This window comes from Balaenoptera ricei, chromosome 1 (genome assembly GCF_028023285.1).
Source record: "Balaenoptera ricei isolate mBalRic1 chromosome 1, mBalRic1.hap2, whole genome shotgun sequence".
Taxonomy (NCBI): Eukaryota; Metazoa; Chordata; class Mammalia; order Artiodactyla; family Balaenopteridae; genus Balaenoptera; species Balaenoptera ricei.
In genome coordinates, this window is record NC_082639.1 from 149,427,262 (window position 1) to 149,448,481 (window position 21,220).

At 35.3% G+C, this 21,220-nt stretch overlaps 1 protein-coding gene across 5 annotated transcripts in view; it reads left to right on the forward strand.

Annotated features, from left to right (window-relative positions):
* PLA2G4A (phospholipase A2 group IVA) overlaps positions 1-21,220 on the forward strand; it is a 159,332-nt gene that overhangs the window by 127,507 nt on the left and 10,605 nt on the right. For all 5 annotated transcript variants that reach the window (XM_059904193.1, XM_059904228.1, XM_059904212.1 and 2 more), the window contains 3 exons: positions 7,035-7,219; positions 17,674-17,869; positions 19,385-19,542. In XM_059904193.1, coding sequence (XP_059760176.1) covers positions 7,035-7,219; positions 17,674-17,869; positions 19,385-19,542 — 539 coding nt within the window. The remainder of the gene's footprint in view (positions 1-7,034; positions 7,220-17,673; positions 17,870-19,384; positions 19,543-21,220) is intronic.

Here is a 21,220-nt window from a genome sequence, read left to right on the forward strand (position 1 = left end):
TCTCACGTGGGTGTTTCTCCTTGGCAGAGAATAGGTCTCAGCAGATCCAGAGCTGGGAGGGAATCTGGTACACGTGGTCCTCAGCCTATGTCTCCAGTGCAGAGCAGTAATGTGTGCCCCCTAGGGGTGTGAGTGGAGTTGAGTTTGCCCATCTGCAGTGTCCCTCAGGCTACTGAATCTGTCCTTCCAGTTCTCTGAAAGGTTAGGTAACTTTCTTAAGGCCACTTAAGAACCTCATAAGAACCCACTCACTTTCAGGTTTGTCACTTAACCAAACTCCAAAGAATACTTGCCTTGATTCTTCGGTTCCATGCATGTTCCAAATTAAAAGGTAAATTTGTCTTGGTGACTAATCACTACATAATTATCTTTCTTATAATGCTCCTGGCATCTTACATTTTTTCTACTTCTTCATACCATCTTTTTCCCCTTAACTGCCCAAACGTCATTTCTCAATCATTTCTGCCTAAGAACATTGACAGGAGGCTATGAGAATGTACATGGAAATTTTTCCAAAAAACTTTCTACTACTGTTTAAGGATTCTACCTATAAAAATTAGACATGGCTTTAGATCTTATTATTGTTTAGGTAATGCTGTTTCTGTTTGTTGCTTGAGCTTAAGGGAAATTGCAGAAGCAAAAGTTACCCCTGTTTTTTAAACAAGAGGAGTAGAAACTCACTATATTTTGCATTATGTTTGTGGCATCAAAGTCTAGGACATGATTATATACCTGCAATGCAAACCCTTTCACATGAACTATAATAAAAGTCTATTTGTGATAAAGTCAGTGTCTCTTTTTAAATTCATCCAAAATAAAAACACTTGACCATACAATCAGTGATGTTATTTTTTTGTGTGTTACTTATGATTTAACTTATTGCTATTACAATACCAATTAAATGTATCTTCTTTAGAAGCAGGCTTTATGGATGAATTATGATGGGCTTAAACAAACAAACAAACCAACAAAAAAACTCAGCCTCATAGAGCATTTAGGACTAGAAAGAATCGTTAGTTATTTTACTCCATAGAAAAGGAAGATCAAAGAAGATAGCATCATGTTTACCTAGAATTGCTCAGCTGAGCTAGAATTGGGACATTTGAACAGGCTTCTTGACATTGCTCAGAAGCCTTTCCCTCCCGCTCACTCTCTTTCTCATAGCCCTTGGTTTTATTAGTCATCGTCTTGCTGATGTAAAAATGGAAGTTTCCTTGTGTGTACTTATTACGTCTGTTTTATGTTATTACTTTAATCACAATACCAAGCATAGCTCCTTCTGTGGTTTGCACAGCACAAGTCCTGCACTCGACATTTTAACAGCTTCCTGGTGGTTTTGCAATAGTTTATGTAGATTTGGAGGTGTTAGCGTTGCTCAGAAAAATACAGTGCTCAGTTAAATTTGAATTTCAATTTATATATATATATATATATATAGAGAGAGAGAGAGAGAGAGAGAGAATATAAGTATGCCCCTTATAACATTTGGGACATCCTTGTATAAAAATTGTTTGCTGTTTATCTGAAATTTAAACTTAACTGGGCAGCCTACGTTTTTATTAGATACATTTGGTACCCTTAGGAAGTCTGCCTCTTTCATTATTCTCACCATATGTCAGATTGTTCTTCATTTTCATCTTTCTTCTTTCCTTTGTTCGTTCTTGCATTGCCACAGTATTTACAGAGCTCCTTCAGTGTGCGTGGCACTAGGGATCCAGCTGTCAACAAGACATGCAGTCCTTGCCCTCATGAAGATTAAAATCATTTCATGACCCTTCCTTGAAAATTTGATTCTTGGAGGGACTTATATACTTTATTTAACAATGATAGAAAAGTACAGTAAAACTAAAAGCCAGCAACCCTGATCCTGATGCGATTGTAGGTCCCCGAGGATGCATGATCTTCATTTGCCGTCCCTCTAGTGCTTGGAGGATAATAGTCGTGCATCACCTTATCTGACTTCTTTATTCGGTGCCTTTTGAAAAAAGAGTCAGGGACAGTTTTCATAAAATGACATGAAGAGATAGAAAATATTAATCATCCTAAAATATGATATTACACAGGTTGAATATTTCTTTTGTTGAGATATATTGAAATGTTCTAACCTAAAATTGTTTTAGATTAATGAGCTTCAGAAGGAACTTTAAATATTATTTCTCAGTGTGTATCTCATTAAATTACACTTCAGTCACTTTATATTTATCTGATTGAAAAAATGTATACAGCATGTTGACTTTAGTCAAAAATCCAGTTCGGTGAGTGACAAGTTCATTCAAGTTTGTTGCTTATGAACCAACATTGCTAAAACTGACTGCATTTTAGACTGAATATACTGAATTGATTAGTGCTTTTTCAGACAAAGCCCTTACCAAAATAGACCCTTTTTATCTCCCTCTGGTTATTTCCAAATTTTAGAATAAAACTATATGTTTGAAATGAAAAGTTAAAAGGTTTATCATAAAATGTTATCAACGTTGTTCATAAAATCGTCATTAAAACTTTTATTTATTATACAGTTAAAATACCACAATGAAAACATTAATTAAGGTTATTTCTCTTTTATTTTTAGAGATTTTTAAAAATCTTATCTAGTATTATGTTGGGAAAAATCTTACATTTAGTTCACTATTTTGTTTATATGGATTTTGTTTATACAGATTAAAATTTGAGCATTTAGAATAATCTCTCAACCTAAAATGAGAAAAAGTTAGTGTATTACTTTTGTGCCTATTGCTTCACCTTGCAGACCATCTTTTGAAAACAAGAGAAATAAGATGAAAAAATTCCCCTCATTTGTTTACTTCAAAATAGTTGTATACCTGTGGAAACTAATTTTAGAGAAGCTGCTCACTAGTTACATGACTTCTTTCCTGTTTACTTTTGTGTTTATATTATTTACTGTGACATACACCATCTGGAATAAGAAATCAAGACATGAGTTCATTTAGGACAGAGTTCAAAACACAAACATCCAAATATTTGTACATTATAAATTGAATCTGTGTGATGTATTTGTAGAACAACCACTGTAAAATTCCACAGCTGAACTGTTAAGGAAATGGTTCATAATTATAAAACAGAGATTGTTTCCGTACCTATCAAAGAACCTGATTAACTCATTCACAGGTTGAGAAACCATGTAAACTTTAATTTACAGGAGGATGTTCTTTCATAGGGGCATTCATCAAACTTTCTATGACGTTTTAGTAGATATTAATAAATAGGGTTCAAGTTCAAATAAGTTTGGAAAAACTAACAACTCCATCCCCCTCTTCACAATGCCATGGGATACCCTAATGAGTCTGAGAAATCCTACTTAAAGATGCCTCAAGTATAGTACTTTAAAAGCAGCTTCACTTGCATTTGAATCCCAACTGTGTCATTTATTAGCTGGACAGTCCTGAGCCATTACTTAGCGTAACCTCTGCTAACAACGATAGAAAAGTAGAATGAAACTAAAAACCAACAACCTGATCCTGATGGAACCATAGGTTAGTGAGGAAGCAACAATCTTCATTGTTTACTCCAATGGTTAACTTATAAAACAGAAACAATTGTTACCTATCTTATAGAGTTATTGTCAGGATTAAGTGGCATCTCCACTAAAAAGTAGTATTAGTCCAAGGCATAGTAAGGAAAATAGGGAACATGCATTATAATTTGTTATTATTTTAAGTTGTTGAATCTTGTGTTTCTCAAACCTATTTGATCATGGAACTCTTAATTTGTATATAGAATATCTGTCAATATCTTGCAAAACTATTTTTTTTTTACAACACAATTAGGAAACATTACTTCCCGTCAGTTTATATGGAAGGTTGGAACCATGGTGTTTAGCTACATGCCAGAGCTGGGAATTGGTCCACATGATGATTTTTCTCTCAAATATAATCTTGGATTTAAAACAGGAAAAAGGAGACTATTAGCTTCATGATGAGAAGGGGGAACTCAAACAGAATAGGAGAGAAATAGTCTGTTTCTGGTTAATCTTTTAGCTAAAATTTAAAGCATCAGTTTATAAAACCAGAGAAAAATATTTGTGAATTATCATTGTACTTTATTATTTTAGGGAAAATCATGTCATTGTAAAAAAAATTCCCATTAATGTGTTTTTAATTTTTTATGCTTAATTGTGATAAAAAACACATATCAATGTGGTTTTCATGATTGATAGATGCATGTGTAGATTGCCTCTATACATTGTACTTATTGCTTTTTTTTTAAGATTTTTTTTCTTTGATGGACCATTTTTTTAAAGTCTTTATTGAATTTGTTACAACACTGCTTCTGTTCTATGTTTTGGTTTTTTGGCTGTGAGGCATATGGGATCTTAGCTCCCCTACCAGGGATTGAACCTGCACCCCCTGCATTGGAAGGCAAAGTCTTAACCACTGGACCACCAGGGAAATCCCCAGTTATTGTTTTTTAAATTACCCATTTCAAAACCTTTTAGTCTTATGGCTGTGCCACTTTCTGAAGTAACAGTGTGACACTGTGTGTAGGGTTTAGACTTCCTGGACCTGGCTTGGAAACTGGACTCTCACAGTGTGAAACTGAACCTGTTAGGGCCTCATTTCCTTATCTTTAAAATGATACTAATAATATCTCTTTTGTCTTCTAAGGAGTTTTCTAAGGATGATAAATCTTATATATGAAATTTCTAATAGATTATAGATACTCAAAATAAAGCTGCTTTTAGGAGAAATAAAAGTGCCCAAATATAAATTTCTAGCTTATTAGTAAAATGTTTTAAAACTAATATAAGATAAAGACTCATAATTCTTCACCTTTTTAAAAAATTCACATATGTAATTTGTAAACAATAAAAATTTCAGAGGAATAGATGATACAATTGGGTTTGATAATATATATATATATATATATAATATATATATATTTCAATTTTACAATTCTTAAGTTTCAGGTTCTGTGATAGATAGATATTTAGAATTCTGGCTGGTGGCAAAGTACATTGTCACTACATAGATACTTGATAAGAAAATAGCATTAACCTGAAGATAATTATTTAAAGAATGATATCTCTGCTCTCTCCTTTTTGGCCTAGGCATTCACCCTGGACATAGCAAGACTTTTTTCTTCTTTTTTAACTTGACCTGCCTTTTCATTCAGTTACATGACCTTATTCTTGTCTAACACCCCCGTCCCCCATTGTTTCTTGGTTTTCTTTTTTAGCATATGTGTTTTTCGTCTAAGACCGTTTTTCACACCTTCCTACTTTCCTTCAGTACACATCACCTCAGATGTAAACTCTTTTCCACTTTATTTACAAACATCACTAGTAAATGTTTCTAACATTCATTTGTTATTCAGTATTTTAGAGATGAGAAGTTTTTATAGATATGAGAGAAGAAAATGATGACTGTTAACTGTAGAAACTTCTAAGGATATTAATGTTTTCTTAAGTAACTAAACCAAAGTCTAATTGAGAACTGTTTCAGTTCACATTGAATAAGTGTTCTGGCTAATTGTCTCATGGGTGTTTTAGTTTCAGCTTCTAGTGATGATGAGGACTATAGATTTTAATCAGACATTAAGAATTTAAAGATTTACTTTCCTCTTTGATCTCTTGCTCTTACAATGTAGTGATAAAATCGACTGTGAGAGAATTATATTCAGCATCATTCTTATTTCGAAATATATAGAGGGAATTAACATGTGATGGGTTTCTACCATGTACTGAACATTTTCCTGGGTAATAGGTATTAACTGCATTTTATAGGTGATTGTATAAACACAGATTGCTCTGATCCTCTAGTTTTTGTTGTTTCCTCTATGAAAATGCTCACCAGTGGAATTTAAAATCTTGCTCAGAGGTCATAATGCATGTCTAGCATGAGCACCTTCACTCTATCCTACTGTAGTAAACCTCCCTCTTGAGCTTTGCTGCCCTTCTTTCTAACAGAACAAGTGGGAACAAGTGTGAGGGCAAGGGGACAGAACAAAATAATTGCATGTCATTTCATTCAGCTCAAATCAATTTAATTCTGATCACATTTCTTTCTCCTAGGAAGAGGATTAGGAGCACCACACATAAATGTGAACAGCAACATGTTATCAATATTATTTGTTCATAAAACTAATGATCTCTAGGCCCTGCTTTCCTTCAGATCCCTTGCCATCTCATCCTACTCTCCTCTTAAGTTGTAGCCACACTGTACTTCCTCAAACATACCACTCCTTACTCTGCCTTGGGGCCTTTGCTCTAGTTCTTCCCTCTCCCTGGAAAAAAATACCACACCCTCCAAATCCTTAGATGGCCAATTCTCTCTTGTGAATCTGGTCTCAAAGTCTTCTCAGAGAGGTCTCTCCTGACTACCTACCTGAAGTTCCTCCTTATCCTATTACCCTCTATTATTTCCCTCATTGTATTTATCACTGCCTGAACCATCTTTTAATATATTTGTTTACTGATTTACCAGCAGTGTGCTCTATTGGAGAAGAGTTTGCATCTCTCTTGTTCAGCACCTGGAGTAGTGCCTGAAGAGTAGCAGACAATACATGTTTGCTGAATGTGTCAGCTGGGTTATTCTCTTAGACTCCCATCACCTAGAGAGGTGCTGTGTGGGATCCCTTCAGACTCTGCCACTCCCAAGTTGTGTCATTTTAGAGATGAATTTAATGTATTTCATCCTCCATTTATAGATATCCTCTATCTCACGTCTGTTCTAAGACTTAAGCAAGATAATGCATGAGGAAATGTTTTTAAACACTAAAGATCTATGTAATGTGAAGTAATGCTACGACAGGGATCATGGTGCACAGAGTAGAGTTACTACTAGGGCCTGAGCCTTGCTTGCACTTTCCATGTATCATCCCACTTAATCCTCACAGCAACCTTGTTGATAGAATCTTTTATTCTGATATTACAGATGAAGAAACCAAAAGTCTCCAAGCCCTGAGGGCCTAACCATAGGGAATTCTTCTCACACATTTACATAACAAATAGTTTTAATATTCTAAATAATGTTAAATGATTGTTTAATTCATTCTTTTCTTTTCTATCCTTTTTAAAGATCCTGATGAATTTGAGCAGATATATGAGCCTCTGGATGTCAAAAGGAAAAAGATTCATGTGGTGGACAGTGGCCTCACATTTAACCTGCCATACCCCTTGATCCTGAGACCTCAAAGAGGAGTTGATCTCATCATCTCCTTTGACTTTTCTGCAAGGCCAAGTGACTCCAGTCCTCCGTTCAAGGTAAGGAGGATTTATGTAGCATTCCATTATCTGCCACATTCTTTTGCATTGCCTTGTAGCTATCTTAGTCCTCCCAATTTCTTATCCCTTTAGCCTATTTTCTACATTATTTTCAGTAATATTTCCAAAACACAGATGTGGTTCAGTCACTTCCCTGCTTAAAAAAACTTTTAAATGACTTCCCATGATCCTTGTTCAAGTTCATAGTCCTGAGCAGGACAAGAATGATGCAATATATCTAAAGTTCATGAAGCAAATTAGGCTGAAATTTGGGAGTTAGCAGGTAAAAGATAAATAAAACGATGCACGGGGAGTGTATACTATGAGAAGAGAAGAGGATGTAAAATAGTATCTTGATGATTCAACAATAATATCAGGGGAAAAGGATACAAACCAAGGAAATGTGCAGTGTTATAAAACCAAGTCAAGATATTTAACAACAGGAAGTCTTTGGTGAAAAGCAGTTTCAATAGGGTTGAGAGGGCAGAAGTCATACTGCAGTGATTGGAGGGTTAAGTGGAAGTTAAGAAAATGGAGACAATTCTATAAACTGTTCAAGGAAGAAGGCGATGGGCTATATCTGCACGAGGATGTGGAGAATAAGAAAATTGTGTGTGTGGAGGGGTGTGTCGGAGGTACTCGAGTGTGTTTAAATGTTTCGATGGTTAGGACTCATGAATGAAGAAATGTTATTGGAGAATGGAGAGATGACATACATGATAGAGTTACACCCCTGGGAAGGTTACAGGGGTACGGAGTGGAAGGAAGATACAAAAATACAGGTGGGCAGGAGTCTGGAAATGTCTGTATTGGGACAAGAGAGAAGGGGGGAAATTATGGCTATGGATGGAGTTTAGCTGTTAGACACTGAGAAGGGAAGATGGGAAAGTATTCACTTGATAACTTCTAACTTTTAGAGGAATTAGGAGTCAGCATTATCTTTTGAGGGTGAGAGAATGGAGGAAGTGGAGCCAGGGTATGAGGATAGTAAAAGTCTGCCTATATGAAGAAACGAGGAAAAGTTCTGACTAGGGCAATGTAGAACAATTGCTGGGCAGCACTCAAGTGAGACCACGAATGTTATTTGTTCCTTTTGCCTCAAACTTTCTTTAGATGCAGCTCAAATGTTACCTTTCTTGACCTCCACAGGTATAGTTTTAGTACAAAGGACTTAGTAAATTCGTCTAACAGCGATTTTCATGTTCTACTCTCCATATTTGTTTACATCATATTGCTTCCACTGTCTGTGAACTCCTTGGGAACTAGAACACTCATTGTGTGTGTGTGTGTGTGTGTGTTAATCATTTGGTTCTAATTGCTTTATAAGTGCTAGCCCAAATTATGAGTATGTAGGACAGTTTTTGTGGGTGAATGAATGAAATGCTATAATAGATATGAAGTTATTATTCCCTATTCATAGATTAAGAAATGGAAACTCACAGAAATTAAGTGAAATAGTTCATGATCTCCCAACCAGGAAGAGTCAGTGATAACCCAGGTCCTCAGACATCTGTTTTCCTTTATATTGTACATGATTAAACTGTTCTCAAGACTAATAATGGTTATAATAACTCTTTAATATATATATAAACCTCATATTTTATTTTATTTCTATTTGTTTATTTTTTATTTTATTTTTTTAATTAATAGCTACTTTATTTATTTATTTATTTATTTATTTATTTATTTATTTATAGCTGTGTTGGGTCTTCGTTTCGTGCGAGGGCTTTCTCTAGTTGCGGCAAGCTGGGGCCACTCTTCATCGCGGTGCGCGGGCCTCTCACTATCGCAGCCCCTCCCGCTGCGGGGCACAGGCTCCAGACGCGCAGGCTCAGCAGTTGTGGCTCACGGGCCCAGTTGCTCCGCGGCATGTGGGATTTTCCCAGACCAGGGCTCGAACCCGTGTCCCCTGCATTAGCAGGCAGATTCTCAACCACTGCGCCACCAGGGAAGCCCCTCTATTTGTTTATTTTTTAAAAAATTTTTGGCCATGCCGCAGGGTATGTGGGATCTTAATTCCCCGACCAATGATCGAACCCACGCTCCATGCAGTGGAAGCGCAGAGTCTTAACCACTGAATCGCCAGGGGAAGTCCCCTAAACCTCATATTTTAAAAGTGCTTTCATATTTTACCTTTTTTGAGGCAGTCAGTGGTATTCAGACAAAGAAACAAGGATTGATGAGATAAGAAATCTCATCACATCAACAAATTAAATAAGATAATGGGTGAAAAGAGCATAGCTCAGGATCTGGCTAGGAAAGTGGTAGTTAAGAAGTAGTCAAGTTGGACCAAATTCTAAGGCTCCAGAATGAAAATGTAATGTTCTTCTCCTTTCACTAGCTGCCTCCTTTGTACACACTGTGTGTGTACTTTTCCCTGCACTGTGTGCTATGTGCTGTGCACAGCAGTTAATGGTAAAACATAGTTCTTTTTTTTTTCGTAACTATGTAATATCTTTGTTTATTTTTTAAATTTATTTTTATTTATTTATTTTATTTTTGGCTACGTTGGGTCTTCTTTGTTGCGCACAGGCTTTCTCTAGTTGCGGCGAGCGGGGGCTACTCTTCATTGCGGTGTGCGGGCTTCTCATTGCAGTGGCTTCTCTTGTTGCAGAGCACGGGCTCTAGGTGCGCGGTCATCAGTAGTTGTGGCACGAGGGCTCAGTAGTTGTGGCTTGCAGGCTCTAGAGCGCAGGCTCAGTAGTTGTGGCGCACGGGCTTTGTTGCTCCACAGCATGTGAGATCTTCCTGGACCAGGGCTTGAACCTGTTTCCCCTGCATTGGCAGGCAGATTCTTAACCACTGAGCCACCAAGGAAGCCCAAAATATGGTTCTTGATCTTGATAAAATTTTAGCTTTTGGTGGGGGGGGAAGACTTTTATACACAAAGTCGTTCGGAATGAAGTTAAGTAACTTATTGTTAAACAGTTACTTGGGTTTATATAACTAGGTGTATTATAGGAGATCCATACGAAAATAGATTGGTGTGTCCTGGAGTAGATGAACAGGGAAATAAATGAAATAGAATAGAAATGGCAATGAGCACATCTGAGGAGTGATCTGATTAGAGTGATAGATATTACGCTCCCGTTAGGACTTTACGGTTGGATGATAGCAAACAGAGAATCAGTGAAGCGTTTCCAGCAGACAAATGACTTTATGAAATTGGAATTTTAGCATGATTAATCTGGCAATGGAGAGTAGGATGAATTGGAGGATGGAGAACAAAAGATTAAAATTAAGAGAGATTTACTGTAATGCAAGAATAGGACAGTGAAGTACTGAACCAGGACAGGTGACTGTGAAAACCAAGAGCAGGATTTGATGACCCATGAGCAGCAATGGCAGGTTAGTTTCAATGGATGACGCTACCATGATAGTTTAGAAGCTCATTCGGGTGGTAAGAGAAGCTGATTATTCATTTCACCAATGGGAGTGTAAAATGTCAAAGCCATCATTTTATATATGAATCAAAGTTCCACTACATTAATGAACTGATATTGGAAGAAGGTTTTAGAATATTACTTTCTACCTCTAAAAAGAACCATTGTACTTTGTCTAGTTTTTAAACATGCTTTGATTCACTATTTCCAATTAAGAAGAATACTTGTAAAAAATTTGGAAATTTGGAATATACATCAAGTGCTTCTGCTATTCATAGACAATGGCTACTGATATTTTGGTTTTTACTTTTTTTCTCTCTTCACTGTGTGCGTGCGTGCATGTGTGTGTGTTTATTAACACTAGGGTCATATATTTTTGCTTCTTTCTACCTAAAGTTACATTGTGAGCATTTTACTATGCCATTAAATATTTTAAAAAACATAATTTTAAGCACAGCATGGTATCTTTATATGTGGGTATGCATGAATTTATTTAACAATGCTCTCTTTTCACCTTTTAGGTTATTGCTATCTTGTCACCTTTTTCCTCTAATGATCATACTTGTGCATGAATCTTTAATCACACTTTTTATTATTTCTTTAGTTGGCTTCTTAGATATGCATTAGTTAAGATTTTTAATAAGTATTTCCAGATCACTTTCTAAAAAAGCTGCACCGTTTTACATTACTATATTAGATTGTACATGCAAGCCCTTGTTTTACACAGCTTTGTTGGCATGAAAAAAATATTACAGCTGTGCATGCTAATAGATGTGCTTTAGAATTATTTTGTCATCCTACCCCTTACATCCTACCCCTCTTCCTCATATGTGAATATATACTTTAACTATCCTTTAACTATTGGTTAAATTGGTTATTGGTTAATATATCCTTTAACCAATAACAATTGGTTATTGGTTAATATATCCCTTAACTAACCTTCAACTATCCTTTAACTATTGGTTTAGTATAGCACAAAGCCTATAATTCTGGAATGAATCAGAGACTTAATATAAAGGAAATTGCAATATATTATATGTAATACATTTTTTCCTCCAAAAATGAACTTCAGGAAATTCAAAGTGAACAAAATGAACTTTTCAGGCTCATTTGGAATACTGAAAATGATTTTTTAAACTTATGAGTGTTGTTATATAGAGTGTCATTATAATAATATGCATTTCAATATGGATCTAAAAGATTACTCAAATATAGTTTTTAAGTTAATAAAAATATACTATTAACGCTAAAGTAGAATAGTTATTTTAGGTATAATATTGTAAGGTTTAAAAATTGAATCTACATCAAAGTTTTTGATAGAAAGGGAGAAGCTCCAATGCAATACCTGGATATAAGCAATATGATTTTATTAAGGTGATTAAATAGTGAATAATTTTCTATTTTTGAGACTAAAATATCGATACCATTTGAAATTAAAGAGTAGAGCAAAAAGTTAGAACCGTTAACTTTATTTCATAAGTATAGTTAAATCTCAGATTTTGTCAGGGAGATAGAGAATGATGGATATCATGGCTTTTGGTAAAGGCAACAAAGTTCATATTATATTTTATAACTGGCCTTGAAAGGTCATGACGTCAATGTCAGTGATACTGGAGTTCTTTTGTTTTTTTTTAGATTAGTGGGCACACACCCTAATAATAGTCCAACTATAAAGAGCCTCATGACTCTAAATAGTGTTATTAAATGATTTAAGAAAAACAGCTCTGTGTTTCATTTTGTCAAGTTTCTTTTTGTTAACCATTTAGTAACTTAAATATATGCTATCCAAATTCATTTTACCAGTAGGATCCATCCAGGGAAAATTTTAGTAGGATTTATCTTTAATTTTGGTCATAAAAATAAGCCAGGGTCTTCATATTCAAGTCTGCAAAATAAACAGACTAAATTTAAGGGGGAAATAATTTTGGATGTCTTGAGGAGAAAACAAGGAATATAGGGAAATTTAGTTTACTACTGGAGAGTTTTTTCCTTTACCTTACAAAATTTTATGGAGAATAATAGATTTGGGTTGTTATGCCATAAATTATATTATTTTATATTATGTTGCTGTATATTGAACATAAATCTCACTGTTTTTCAGGCCTTATTAAATGCTCAATGATCAGAAGCCAGAACAATGGGTTCATTCTCTTAAAAATAAAAGAGAAAGAAAGGGGAATTCCCTGGGGGTCCAGTGGTTAGAATGCCACGTTCTCACTGCCAAGGGCCCAGGTTCAATCCCTGGTCGGGGAACTAAGATCCCACAAGCCGTGTGGCGCAGCCAAAAAAATAAAATAAAATAAAAAATAAATAAAAATAAAAGGAAAGAAGGAAGGAGAGAAGGAGGCAATGAAGGAAGGAGAAAAAGAAGAAAGAAGCAAGGAAAATTTGAAATGAGCCAGTCTTTACAAATTATAGAAGTAATATATCTAAATTAACTTTATCTCCCTATATTTTCATTCAAGGTCAAAATTTCAGTTACCCACAAATAACACAAAAAAGGAATCTGTATTTTTCCACACTAACTTGATTTATTTATTGACCTTATGGCATGATCCTTGGTTTAGAACCTCTGTATATGATGTACTTATGGTTTTTAGGTTGGATGAAACCAGCATGGCCAAACCAATCCAAGTGTTAGCTCTGTGGGCGTCAGTCCACCACGGCTGATGAAAGGAACTGCATGTTATTAAATGAAGCATTTACAGATTTACCTCTTATGTTAGTTTCCTGGGGCTGCAGTAACAAATTACCACAAACATGGTGACTTAAAACAACAGAAGTATATTCTCTCACAGTTCTGGAGGCCAGAAATCGAGATCAAGGTGTCCTCAGGGCCACACTCCCTCCAAAAGCTCTACAGGAGAAATCTTCCTTGCCTTTTCCAGTTTCTAGCAACTCCAGGCTTTCCTTGGCTTGTGGCTGTATAACTCCAATCTCAGCCCCTGTCTTCCTATGGCCTTCTCCTCTGCGTGTGTGTTCTTGTAAGAACATTTGTCTTTGGATTTATGGCTCACCCAGCTAATCCACAATGATCTCATCTCCAGACCCTTAATTACATTTGCAAAAACCCCTTCTCCAAATGAGGTTGCATTCACAGGTCTTGGGGGTTGAGGGCATGGACTTGTCTTTTGGAGGGCCACCATTCAACCCATTACACCTGTATTGGTCATGGAGGATCAGATGCCTTGTGATGAGGAAATATACCCAACATTAATTTCTCCTTACATATTTTGGTGAATGTATAGTAACCTCTTAGTGAAAAAGAACTAAGAAGTACAAAGTGCTCTGTAAATTCTATACACTGTTAGATATAGAAAATTATTTCAGCTCTATTGCATTATAAAGCTCTTGGAACCTAATATAATACATTTTTTGGAAGTGAGAATGACCATAACCACAAAATAATGAATTCTAAATTGTTGTTTATATCCATTGTATCTTATACAATTGTTGCTTCAATAATTTTTAAAAATTTTGTAAATTTATTTACACAATTATACTCCATACCTCTCCCCAATCTAAAAATAGATTTTGAATAATGAGAAATATCTTAGAAAACACATAGCCTAGGTTTATACAGGAAAAAAAACCTCATTTCCTCTAGAGAAAAGCTAATTTATTATACATATATAGATTAAATTTAATTTAAGTATATATTTATTTACATATATAAATAAAATGGCATATATATGCCATTAACACTATAGTTTGAATATATTTCTATGTTACTTAGATTGTTTTTCCTATCCTTCAAGATGTTTTAGTACTTAAAAATGAGCACAAATATCTTACAAAGTATCACTTGGAAGGACACTATCAAGTTTTTATCTCCACAGAAAATCATTTTAGTTAGTACTATGTAAATTTACCATGAATTAGTCTGTGGAAATCTGAAGTGTCTGCGGTGTCAAACAATAACCAAAATGGATGGTTAGAACACAGTTCTGGCATATTGCTGTAATTTGTGGAGCAGCAATTTTTTTGCTCACTGCATTCTTCTAAAATACTCTTTTCAAACTCGTCTGCTCTACTTATAGTTGTGTCATTGTTTCTTAGCCATTACAAACAGAGAAACAAGACATCAGAGAGGAGATGGCTTTTCCATCCTGTAATCACTGCCTTTAGAGTCATCAGTTTTTAATCTTTTCCATGTCAGACTCATATAAGGAAAGGGAAAGTTTCCATCACTTCCTGATTCCAGCGTAAAATATTTATCTAAAAATAGCTCGGTCTTTTACCTCACGCAATTCCCCTTTTCCTCTTTCTCCACACATCCACACATCACTGGTCATACCCTTGAGTCATGTTTGTAAACACTAGAAAGCTCCTTCTTTTCCTTGTTCTCACACAATTCCACAGCGTGAACTTTTAGTTTTATTTTGATGTTGAATAATCCTTAATGAATAACTGTGAACAGTGCTAGACAAGAAATAACAGGCTGAATAATTCAACTGAACAGGAAGAAAAATGATTTAGAGATAAAAGTTTTCTCAAGTTTCAAACAAGCAATTATTCATATATATGTATGGGATTTTCAGTGAAATATAATCACATTTAGCTTAACAGTTTATGAAACAAACGCTTTAATATAAATCAAATCCTTTGTTCTCCCAGATTTTTATTTCTCAGTAAATGGCATTGAGAGAGTCGATCAACTTAAAATTCACGACATTCTAGAAGCATCAGGAACAGTGAAAGTTCAATGAAAAACATATTTTTCTCTGAATTTAAGGTGCTATTTTATTTTTTTATTTTATTTATTTATTTATTTATTTTTAACACCTTTATTGGAGTATAATTGCTTTACAATGGTGTATTAGTTTCTGCTTTATAACAAAGTGAATCAGCTATACATATACATATATCCCCATATCTCCTCCCTCTTGTGTCTCCCTCCCACCCTCCCTATCCCACCCCTCTAGGTGGTCACAAAGCATAAGGTGCTATTTTAAAGTACTTGTTTTCTAAAATATAAATTACTGAGTTTTTAAAAATACATGATCTCATTTAATCCTCACAGCAATGTTCAGGAAGATAATAGTGCTAACTTTATTTTACAACTCATTTATGTATGCATGAGTTGCTGAGAAATAAGAAACAGCTGAAATGTAGATAAAATGGGATTGGGAGCCTGCTATTTCAAGGATAGTACACAACCTGGTCCATGTGCGTTTGTTGTTATTTATGATTCCTATGGTGCCATTAGGAGAGCATCACTGCATAATTCCTCCCACAAAATAATTTCTTCCCTGTTTAGCTGTAGTGATAAGCGGTTTGTCTCAGATCACTGAACTTGCAAGTCAAGATGTGCTGGGCCTTTCAGGCTGCACAGCCCAGGCATGAAGCCATCCATCATGTTCCCTGCCTCTTCCATACTGCACTATCATATCTATTTTTTATCTTTCCCATTGATTTATAATCCCTAAGTATCCAAGGACAGCCTCTCTCTTATGCCTAGAACATAGGTGCTCAATTATAACATTGAATGAATTAATAAGCACTCTGAGGAAATAGTCCAGGTATACTGCAAAATCTCCTGGCAAATAAATACTTTTTTCATAGCATTTGCCACAGTTTTAAACCTGAAGTGTTATTTGATTACTATCTCTAACCTACCAGGCTATGTACATCCCACAAGAACAACAGTTTCACTCAGTGTTATGTCCCCACCTCCTAGCATGGAACTTAGATTGGCAACTAATGATTATCACTGAATGAATCAATGTGATGACAAGAGTAGTTCAAAAACTTAAGATGATAGTGATCATTTCTCTAAAACTTCCCCTCTTTAGGGATTTCCCCAATACCATTGCTATCCCTCTTTCTTTTTCCTCTTTTCTTTCTTCACTTTTCCCCTTCCATTTCTTTTCTTCTCTTTACTGGCATTTATTTGTCAAATATTTGTATAGCATGAAATATGTGACAGGCATGGTTCTAAATACTGCACTCATATTAATTTATTTAATTCTAACAGCAGTCTTATGAAATATGTACTATCATTGCCATCTTTACTTTATATTTGAGGATATTGAGTGTGGAGACATTAAGGAACATGCCCAAAGTCCCAGAGCTTGCACTTTAACTCAGGCAATCTGGCCCCAGAGTTGGTGCTTTTCCCACTACCACAGTCTGCTTCTTATTTGTCCCTTTTGCCCTTCAGCTGCATTTCAGTAGAAATAAGCTCTATTCGCTGCACCTCTCTGTATTGATTTATGTTCTTTAGTTTAAATTTAATTATTTTTTGTGCTTACCTATTGTGTTAGTCAACCTTGATGCAGAAACAAACCTGAAACCTCAGTAGTCGACAGCAAACTTGCATTTCTTGGTCACGTTACATGTCAGTAGATGCAAATCAGCTGCTGTGGCTGTGTGCCAGGTGTCTTCTCATTCCAGTGGGGATGTATAAGCCTTTTTACCCGGAAGGAAGTTCATATGTGGAAGTAATGACAATCTGCCACACCCATTAACTAACTCTTGGTTCCTCTGTATGGCCAATTCTTGGCCACTGCACATAGAATAACAAATGATGCCAGAAGCTCAGTTTCTTTTCATAAACAAAAGCAAAAAAAAAAAAAAAAAAGAAAAGAAAAAAAAGCTAGTTCAGGGCAACTCAATGTTTTTGCGTTCAGAAAATTTATTAATTTTTAATCAGTTTTGTGGAGAAGATGCAGGTAAAAAATCAGTAACAAGAGTGCTCCTCATTCTGTTTCAACAGATTTTTTTTTGACTCTGAAGGGTTAAAAAGCATTCACTTGGCTTATAAATGCCCAGAACTCATAATATATACTTATTTCTCTAGCAATTGCATCGACGTAATTTCATTCAGTTCAGTTCATTAATAATTTTTCAATGCCTCCTATGGAACTAGCCCTATACAAAAAGATGACAAAATAATAGTGAGTTTGTTTATGGAGTAATTTTATATCTTTTGAGATTGATAAGCTTCTTAAGAACGGGGTCATTTTTCACCCTAGCAAGGAGCATACAGCTAGCACATAGTAGACACCTAACTAATACTGAATAATGTGCAGACCAACTGAACAAATGATCTTTCCCTCTCTTCCATAGGAACTTCTACTTGCAGAAAAGTGGGCTAAAATGAATAAGCTCCCCTTTCCAAAGATCGATCCTTATGTGTTTGATCGAGAAGGACTGAAGGAATGCTATGTCTTTAAACCCAAGAATCCTGATGTCGAGAAAGATTGCCCAACTATCATCCACTTTGTTCTGGCCAACATCAACTTCAGAAAGTACAAGGCTCCAGGTACATTGGGAGTTATATTCCGTAAAGTAGAAATCTGATAAAGACTAACATTAAGCTGGTGCATGCTGACACTGCCATACCAGCTATTACAACACTGAACACTTCCCTTACCTTGATAAATGGCTACTATCCTGAGACCCCGAGTACTCCCCCTCTTTCTTAGCCCAAGATCCCCTGGCTCCTCATAATTCAGAAACTGAAGGGTGAACAACTAGCTCAGTAAAAATCTCTGGGGCTTTACTCCACAACCTCAGATTGTATTTGTTCTGATTGATTGGTACCCTTGTCATAGGCATTGTTAAATATTTTAAATACTACCCTTGAAAGGGAGGCTTTGTTTCAGAACAAATCATGCAAAAAATTCTGGGAATGTTAACTGACCATAAAAATTAATGTTATCTAGCAGTACGATATGGCTAGTAATTTCAGCTTGCCATGTTATATTCCATAAAAAAAAAGAGAATCAAATTTAAGGCACAGGCATTTTGTTTTGCCACATCCAGAGGAGTCTATAGACTCTTCTGTATCCTGGAAGATATTGATTAACAAAAGGAGATCTAGAGGTTGACAGGCAAGATGCTAAATGCCTCAAAATCATATTATTTTAGGACCAGAAAATGTAGCTGTGAGAGGAAAGACAAAAAATAGTCATGGAGACTATGGAAAAGACAGTGATCTTCTTCTAGATAGTGGAGGAAGTCAGAGAAAAAATCAATAGAGATGGACATTATTATGAGTCATACTTCAACACAAAAGAAGGAAGAATTTGTTGGCATTTTTAGTTATTGAACAGTGGAATACTTAAAACCTAGAAAATTTTGAATTTTCTATCACTATTAATTCTCAAAAATAGGATGTGGAGGGGATTCCTGTGACATGAAGACAGTTAATCAGTGTTTGGATTTGGGTTCTACCAGAAGCAGATTCCAAGCAAAGGGTTCAAGTGCAAATGGTTTATTTGGGTGAACTAGGAAACTTTAGTAAGAGAGCAGGGAACTGATAAAGGGAAGAAAGGCAGACAACAAAAGATGTGTTAGTAAGCTGCTACCACTAGGAGAACCTGATCCTGCTGGGAAACTCTACGAAATGAAATAGAACCTATGGTCTGGAATCATCCTTCCCACTTACACAGTAAGCAGCAAGGGAACTGGGGAACTTTTATACCAACACCATAGAGTCTTTGGTTGACTGCTTCCTGGGACAGAGTATTATTTACTGGAATTTCCAGCCTAATGCTAGTGAGCAAAGCAGCCTTGAACGGTTACAGGGAGGAGTAGAAAGCTCTTAGGCACAGAGATGCTGATAATTGGCAATTGGAAGTTGCCCAGTCAGAACATACGAAAATGGTCAAGTCCAGGAAATATAGGCAGAGGCCTAATAGTGTATACTAAGGATTATATGACCCCTGAAGGGGCTACCTATGTTGTGTTTCTGGCTATTTGTATGTTTTATGCCCTGGATTTTAGAGATAATTTGTGGTTTTCAAAATAACACCATTTGAGACTCTTATATTAGGTGTTCCAAGAGAAACTCAGGAAGAGAAAGAAATAGCTGATTTTGATATTTTTGATGACCCTGAATCACCGTTTTCCACCTTCAACTTTCAATACCCAAATCAAGCATTCAAAAGGCTGCATGATCTGATGTACTTCAATACCCTGAACAACATCAATGTAAGTATCTCCTACAATCATTGACAATGTCAAATACTTCCATATAACATGAACATAACAATACCTCATTTTAATTAATTAAAAATAAAAATAAGGTTTATGAACGACACCACCCAAACTGTACCATTTTATTTTTCATGAATTATTCTATTAATCTCCAGAAGAACCCCATAACATTCACAAATAAGAAAACAAATGCATCCAAATTGGCAGAGCCCACATTTTATAATATTATTTGATTGAAGGATAGTTATCCTCAGCTTCTTTCCCAAAGTATCTAGTGTATTTATCATATGAAAAAATAAACTTTAATTAGGAAGAAAAGTGATAAAATGGAAATATAAGAGTGAGAAAGTGAGTGTAACCAGAAGTGTAGTTAACCTGCAAAAATAGCATGAATTTTAATGGATACACTCATGCTTTTAAATGTCTTTATTTTTGTGGATATTGGAAATGTCTCTCAAAGTAGCAGTCTCTCCATTTTTAGCCCTGGAGATATCAGGTATGCTTTGCTTCAGAAATATTAGAAACAAGTCATTCTCTTCAGTATTATTCCTATCACTAGTTTATCTGCTGCTAAGATTCTGTCTCTGTGTAAAATTCTTTAGCTGCTAATTCACCATTTAGGACCACTATTGTGTAATTGGAATCATGTTGGCTTGCGGTTCCACATCATAGTGTCTGACAAATGGTTATCAGTCGTAAAAGCCCAAGTTCATTGGCCTAATTGGATTTTGCACATTAGAAAAAAAGAATAAAAGAAAAAGAAAGAAAGAAATCAAATGGAGAGGGAAAGGTATCATGCCTGATTTGTCAGTCTTTTTGGAGACTGTATGAATGAAGTAAAAGAATGTACCATGCGAATGAGTCTTCCGTGCATATGAGATTTAATTACATTTTGTGGTCTAATAGAATACTGGCACATCTAGTTTGCTTGTTTGTTTAGTTTGGTCTGAAACTAGTAATGATCAATTGTGTGCAGTTATAACAGTTACACCATAATACGTTTATTAATCAATGTCTTTAATTTTTGTAAGCATATAAAATTTTTCCCAATAACCTTCAGTTTCTGCAACTCTAAAATGTTTCTTGTCAGCCTTCATTTGTGAATATGTGATAATTCAAGTAAAACATGCTTAGCAACATTTATAGCATATATCATTGTCTAAATAGATTTATTCCTTTTCTTTCTCTTTTATATTATTCAGTGAAAATCTGAAACCCATATGCTACATTGTTTCTGTGGTGATGGTGAAAATTTAAAGAATATTAAGAGAAAATCAGCATTTTAATCTATGATTCATAGGGAACAAACAGGCATTCTCAAAATGGAGTTGTGTTTTATGAAACCTCATGCTGTTAAAACAGAAATGAACTAAGGGTTAATACAGGAGTAATCCTATATTTCCAGTATGAAGCCAATAAACTCAAAATCATATTTTGTACTCCTTGGGATGAAATGTATTAAACTTGATCAGTTGTCCTCAAATGGAAAAAAAATAGCTTATAGGAATATATAAATACCCTATTGAACTTGGGAAAATAAAAGGACACATACACAAAAGTATATCTGTATATAGACATACATGTATATATACATGTATGCCTATATATATATATGTAACTTACACAACTACATTTCTCTCATTGTTTTCAGTTTTGGTTTATGTAAAACCTT